The sequence below is a fragment of the Plectropomus leopardus genome, chromosome 8, assembly GCF_026936395.1.
Source record: "Plectropomus leopardus strain MGB_pleo_1.0 chromosome 8, ASM2693639v1, whole genome shotgun sequence".
Lineage (NCBI taxonomy): Eukaryota > Metazoa > Chordata > Actinopteri > Perciformes > Serranidae > Plectropomus > Plectropomus leopardus.
The window spans coordinates 22,362,424-22,369,599 of record NC_142183.1 but is presented as its reverse complement, the minus strand read 5'-3'; the positions used below and the strand labels follow the sequence as shown (position 1 = coordinate 22,369,599).

Sequence of the window (7,176 nt, the reverse complement as noted above, 5' to 3'; positions counted from 1 at the left end):
CCTCTTAAGTGCTTAAAAAATACTTGACATACCTCTCCCTTTTTGTACCACCTCCTCCCCTCTCACAAGTAACAAACAATCCCTAAAAAACACAGCCATGTGTCAATATCTTGGTGTTAGAACAGTAAGACTGGACTGGAACCTAACGAAACATCAGTATTATTACTGAAATCAGCCACTTGGTGTCACAATAATGCTCAAATCTACTGGCCCCTGATGAGCTCTTTCATTTGACTGCAAGCATTACAGATTACTTTTGAATGGAAGACAAGACACCTTTTGGGAAAAAAATATCATTCTCTATTAAATTTTATTTGTACATAAATTGTGCAACAGGAATATTTCCATCTGAAAACACATGAAAAATCGTTTCTGAAAGGCCACCAAATCATCTGCATCACTACCGCCTTTGTCACATACACTCAGAACTGGCTCGACATGTGTACTCACTCTAACCACTGTACAGTACATTACATTGTGCCCTATAGAGTCCAGCTGCAGCATCGATTCAGCTATTCAATTGACTATTATAGTGCATGTGCCACCTGTTCAAAAGTATCTGAATCAGCGCAAATGGAGTTCGCAAAAGATATCTGGCTGTGAAAAGAAGCCCAGAGCACCAAGAACTCTGTATTTTAAGCTTAAGGCATGGTCAAGTTACAGTATCATCAGTATTATTATTGACCAGGTCTGTCTATGTTCAAGCAATAGAGAAAATCTATAAAAGAACAAGCAAAAGGGGAGCTGTCCTTTTTGCTATGACAGGAAAATTTTCCCTTTGATGATGTAGTCACTCCAAAAAGGACGAGCAAAACACACGACAGAACAGCAGTAAAAGTAGATGTGCCCTTAGGGTCTGTGAGGGGTTTAAGGAATCTTGGAATGTATCCTGTTCATTATACAGGAGAGCATTTATATATGAGTGAATAATCTGTTGTAGTTTGACCTCTGTGCACCTTTAACAGCTCACATACAGTCATGTCCAAATCCAGGGAGTCAAATACAAAAGTAGATTACACCAGTATCTGACGGGGCAGTGAGAAATGCCCACCTCAGTTCTATTATTCTACTGGCTTTTAATGTGTATTCAAATCACTTATGAGGGAATATTAAGCACATTCTGCCTACTTCAGTATACAGCGTTCTTTGATGGTAATATGTAAGGATATCCAGATGCGTACCGATGGTTAACACAAATTAAGACTTGTACCAATATGAAATATTATCAAAAATTCTATGTGCATGGAAACTAGCATATTTGCTCATGCACATTTCCCTATGGAGTGTTGAATAGGCAGGCACTGAGACAAGTTTGTGAAATGTTGAATAGTGAACTAGCTCGAGTGTTACAATCATAACACTGTAATTTACTTCTAATTGCTTGGTTCTTGATTATGAATTCTGGACATATGCCTTAGGAGGGCAGCAGGTTCCCAAGGACTCTGCCAGACGAGCGTACAAAGCCTACAGGTGTGCTTAACATAGTTATGAATGCAGTAATCACACTCAAGAGCTTTACGGAGTGCTCAGTTCTCTTCTATAAGGGTCAAGTCCAGTTCTGTGCAGTCTCTTTCAAAAACAATCTTTTGCCCTCCATCCATTGCAGTCCTATTTCTTTTATTGTCTTCCTCCTCCTCTTCTTCCTCTTCACTTTCACTTAGAGGCCCGATGCTGGCTCGTCCCAGGAACTCGGCAGGGGAGAAGGCTGAGCGCTGCTCTGAATGGGAAGACGCTGCAACAATGCAGCCACCTGTAGCACACACTAGGCTCTCGTGATTACCAATCTAGGACAAAGAAGTGTCATGATTAAGATGTTTTGTCCCAAGTCTTGCATTAAGCATGTGGCAAAAATACTTCACTAACATTGAGCCCTGTCCATTTCTCAATGCTGAATTATCAACTTCATACACTTCCAGGATCTCCACCCAAAGGTAGTAAAAACATTGGTGCAGTGATGACATCACTGGCAATGACAGAAAGTCTGCATAGATGGCAGTGCCTGTTCCTTTGGTTAAGCATAGACTAAATGATAGCAAAGTTTATGGGCTTGGCTGTCATGTGTGACCTGAGCGATACAAGCAGAGTAACAACCTAAACAGCATCAACTCTGGAAACAACACACTCCCACATAATGTAATTTGCATAAATGGTATTTAATTCCATAAAACTGTAAGCCAACACACTGTAACTGTCTAGCGAACTAACTTTAAAGGGGAAGTATGCTCATTTTCAGAATTCTTCACAAGTTGTGAGTATATTGGTACATGTTCTATTACTGAAGTGAGAACACTACAACGGAATAAAGATCAACACGGTGTAAAAAAGAAAACAGTCTGTGGGTCCACAAAATCAGGCTCCTATTCATTGTCTATGGAGCAGCTCCAGACTTTGTACTTGATGACATCACAAATTTGAGACATACTCTGGTTTCTGGCTTTAGAAAATAGTCTGCATTTAAGGATATCGTTTCTGTGAACTTATATTAGGCAAAGCAGTAAGTTAGTTTTGCTTCATTATTAGGCAGTTCCAACCAGGGAAACTTGTGGCAGGGGTCTGATCACGAATGGGTAAAACTTTGGTTGGAGCTGTGATTTATACCAAATTGGAAACAGGAAAATTGCAGCTTGAGACAGTATTGTTGCAAAATGGGTAATATTGCCTGCACCAAAACCAAGCTCAGAACCCATTCTGACTGTACTGATGTGACTGAGACAGGTTTATGGCAACCGATCTGGAGACGCCCTTTTTTTTTTTTTTTTTTTATATACAGACGACACAAACATAAACGCCAGTGTGAAATTAAGAAAGGCAATGACATGGGAGACAAGCTTAGCTGTGCCAAGTTGTGCCAGAGGCCTATTGCCCTCCAAGATCCAGAGAGAACAAAATAGGCCTGATGATATTTTAGTGATACCATTAAATATGTGTATCTCAATACATGCACCAATATAAAGGAGAACAAGAGAAGCTACCAACTTTTACAGCCCACTGGACTTTGTTACTCACCTGTGTCATCTTGCTGAAGTCAAGGCCTGGCCTGGGGCAGGGCAGAACATCTGGGTCATGGCGCCTCTTCAAGCGAGGTTTGCGCATGTCACAGGGCTGTGAATGGCATCTCGGCAGCGCTGGGTGCAGGTCGCGCCTAGAGGAAGATGGTGTGCTGCAGGCTGAAGTGGGAGATGGTGACAGGGCTGGGTGCTCCATGCCAGAACAGCCATATGTCAGAGCAGAAGCAGGGGAGGGCTGGGGGGGAAGGAGCACCACAGAGGCATCCTGAATGTGCACAGGGGAGAGGGAGAAGCGGCGCTGCAGCACTGAGTGAGAAACCAGGGGGGCTGGTGAGGAGGAGCAGGAGGAAGGAGTAGCAAAGGAGGCGGAACAGGCTCCTTTTAGTTTGTCACAGGGGTCCCATGAGAAGTTCCATGGTAGCGGGGAGTCAGAGGACAGCGCTAAGCTAAAGAAGGTAGGGCTAGAAGATGAGTGAAGGGAGGAAGAGGTGAAGGAGGAACTGGGACCACAAAGTGGCAAAGAGCTGGCACCAGAACTGGAACTAGATGCTCCTCCACTTTGGCAGCCACGTTTGACTGGGGTCCAAACCTTGGATGCGCTAGGATGCCAGGTGGAACGGCACCGAGACAGGTCCTCTGGAACAGAGAGGGACCGGCAGTGGCGTTTTGGAGGTGGTGGTGGAGGTGAGCTTTGGAAAGCCTTGCTTGTAAAAGAAACCTCTGGTCTCTGGAGATGTTCTCCAGAGTGGGAGGGAGGCCACAGGGAGTCTAATCCACAGGAATCATCCAGAGGGTTGGTTTTTGATGATGGGTGTGTGGCTGAGCTGGTCTCTGAAAATGTCAAAGGATAGACATGAGACAGATTTCCCAACTAAAGAGGTTGCAAATACTGTGCTTAATTCAATCAGGGTTCCCGTTCATCTTTACCCAATACATTTTAAAAAATTTCACATAACTTTTTTACATAAGATTTAACCCCATCTCAATGATTTTATTCAAGTTGTTTAAAATGTTTAGGCCTATAATCAAGCACTTGCCAGGCATATGCAGATAAGCACACTGCTAGTGCTTGAAAATTGAAAATTATACTACCCCCACTACCCCCAATACAAAAACAAAACAAACAAACAAACAACCTTTTCCAAAACATTCTAGTAATTCCAAACCATTTCCAGGGCTGTAACACAGTTTTTCTAATTTCATCAACCCTTTTCAATGAACTTGCCTTGTGTTGATCTACAAGCACTCCATGAAACAGTGGGGCTAGAGCCCACTGCAGGTAAAGACTGAAACAGAAATATAATAATTTAAATTCAGAACTCATAAAACAAATTGCATCTTAAAAAGGACAAGGTTTACTTTTGCATCCAACTCACCACATTCACATTAAATGAGAAAGCCTTGTAGTAAGGCTCTTCCAAACTCTGCTTTCGGAGCTGCTCTGTGATAAGCGTCACCATATTTGTAGCTACAATCCAGGGATAGACATGGAGCTGATGAGGAGATTTACTGAGGGCAGTGGAAATTGTATTAGTCAGAATCCTGGCGTGGTTTGTGGTGTCCCCTCCACACCTCAACCAGCCAGACTGACCAGCTTTCTCACTATGCCACCGTCATTTTTATGCCACCTAGAGGGACAGATGAGAAGGGATCCTTATGAAACAACATCAATGATTAACTGAAAATGGTCACATAGATTTCAAAGAAACCACTTCATTTAACAGTAGTTTATTAATTGCTTGTCAGATCTATCAAGCCTTTGTTTGTAAAATCAAGTAATGGGATTTTTCTTCACCATGCTACAACTGTTGTACCACGAAAAAGGCCACAGGAATATATATATATAAACAGAATATATATGTATTTTAAAGTATTCTAACTACTGACCACATATTACCATTCAAGACCCAGGCTGGGATCTACATCCTGCCTCATTCACACATGAAATTCAGAAGTTCATGTTCACAAAGGCAGAGAAAGCACACATGGATGTGAGGAGACCCAGAACAAAGAAACACTTCACATTCCATCATGCACAGTGAACATGGCCATCTCTTATTGGCACTACAAATGTGGTCTAGTGAGATTTCAAAGAAAAAACGCAGAGTATGTCCACAGCAACCTTTGGGGAAACAACATGGCAATCAAAGTCAGTTGGGTCCAATAAACACAAATGACAGGAGCTGTGAGTTGTGAAGTGAATGGAGGGGGGAGGGAGAGACGAAGGGGGAAAGGATGGGGGAAGTGTGTGAAAAATGAATGGGGATAGGGGTTGGGAGCATGCCATAGTATCTTTGCAAGGGGGACAAAAGAACAGTGACCAGGTCTCAAGGGCTTATATTACCAAGCCAAAGCCAAAATGGAGTGATGTACCCACATAGCAAAGGGCCACAAGACATTCTGCATGCCTATTTCATAAAGTCATACTCATCTGACATTTCATTTGCATGCAAATAGTACAGTTAGCTATTAAGATCTAGTGGTTACTCTTAAACATCTATGAAGATTAACTCGCTCTGGCCAATCCCAGTAAACCTTTGTACTGCACAAAATGTATAATCTCAAACTGAAAATAAAATAAAGTGAATATGTAAAATATAGCCACTGTATTAAAATGTAACATAGCCATTTTTGCACAGCTCTTTAAAAGTGCAGTTCACCCAAAATCCATAATGCATTTAATGCAAAAAAAAAAATCTATACTAAACATGAAAACACAATACATCAAACAATGTTTAACTGTATAAACTTCAAATTATGCGCCTTAAGCTAAATTAAAATACTTAAGGATTTGTAGGGTCCCACTTATTGAAGAGACTTGTATCAACACTTGATTTTGGCAGTCAGATGTGGCCTCCAGGGCCTTCCTCCTTGTGGCAAACATGGTGCTACATTGCTAGCCTAGATCCACATGCCAGAAGACATGCTACTTCGCCAGCACAGGGGCACAGACTGATCCTTATTCTGTAGCAGCAGCCACAGTCAAAAGCTCTGCACCCCACAGACTCCATTTGCTCAGAAACAGCCAAGAGCAGTGCTGTCAGCCACCAGCTGATTTAAAATGTTACAATCACTTTACAATCTTGACTATAAACTTTAATGTTAACGTCACTGCAAATGGGTGATATGGTGTTTTCTAAACGACTAGCATGACAACGCCAACCTCAAAACACTATCAATTACGCGTATTAGTTGGGTTAATAAGTAGGAACTGGCCTATGGACTCTATCAGTCTTTCCTAATGTGCAAATAAGCAAATAAGTTTTAGGTAGTGTTGCGCAGCTTGCCCTTATCTGCAAAACACAACGTTTGTGTTGGCCAATTAAAAGCCTATAACGTTATCTCCAACATTAGCTGCAGGACAGCTGTCTGTCATTGACAATGTATAACACTCGGATACATTTACTGGCTAAATCGGATTCCCACTTTTGCTGATGAGTAGTAAGCTAGCTCAGTAGCACGATGCATCCCGTGGTACAAGTTATTACCCGGTGCTATTAGCTAACGTTAGCTGATAACAAGCGTCCAGACCAGAAATACTAGCATAGTTTGCTTTCATTCGGTTTGTGAGCTACGGGTTAATGGCTTGTCATTGTACCCGATTGTAGGCATGACTCGTGAAACTAGAATATGAAAAAAGGGAGTTCATAAATTGAACGACTGGGCCGATAATGTATGACTAAATTGGTTGTAGCGTTAGCTTGGTTACGCAGTCTGTTTGAAAGCTAGCATGCTACAGCTGTACTGATGTATTACCTGCGTTCGGTGGTTCCTTAGCAACCGAAGCTGCACACAGTGCACCGGATAGAGAGCAGTTTAGTGGAGTACTTATAGCCTTTGGATCGTACCAATACAGAGGTATTCCGAAAACGCTGCCTCAAACACATCAATTTGAGGAAACACTGCTATACTTATGCTGCTCATGCTTTCCCAATAAAACCCGATTTACGTGTTTTTTAACTGTGAGTAAACTTTTAAAATATATGTTACACTTGCTTTGGAGGTCTATGTGCGGTTAACAGCCCCACACTTGGACCCTTCTAAATAAAGGGACAGCGTGAGCTCAAACTGACCAAACAATGTTTCAGCGTCAAATAAACATAGTTTTTCTGATGTATGTAAAATAATTACATGCCTATTTAACATAGATGGGCTATCTATATTTGCA

General features: G+C 41.9%; 1 protein-coding gene across 1 annotated transcript; it reads right to left on the bottom strand.

Moving 5' to 3' along the window:
* Nucleotides 1–277: 277 nt before the first annotated feature.
* LOC121947927 (protein FAM53C-like) lies at nucleotides 278–6,896 on the bottom strand. The gene is made up of 5 exons (XM_042493123.2): nucleotides 6,765–6,896; nucleotides 4,385–4,636; nucleotides 4,234–4,294; nucleotides 3,007–3,839; nucleotides 278–1,784 (listed from the first exon to the last, which is right to left on the bottom strand). The coding sequence occupies exons 2-5, from the start codon at nucleotides 4,466–4,468 to the stop codon at nucleotides 1,527–1,529; spliced, it is 1,236 nt and encodes a 411-aa protein (XP_042349057.2). The 5' UTR covers nucleotides 4,469–4,636; nucleotides 6,765–6,896; the 3' UTR covers nucleotides 278–1,526.
* Nucleotides 6,897–7,176: the final 280 nt, after the last annotated feature.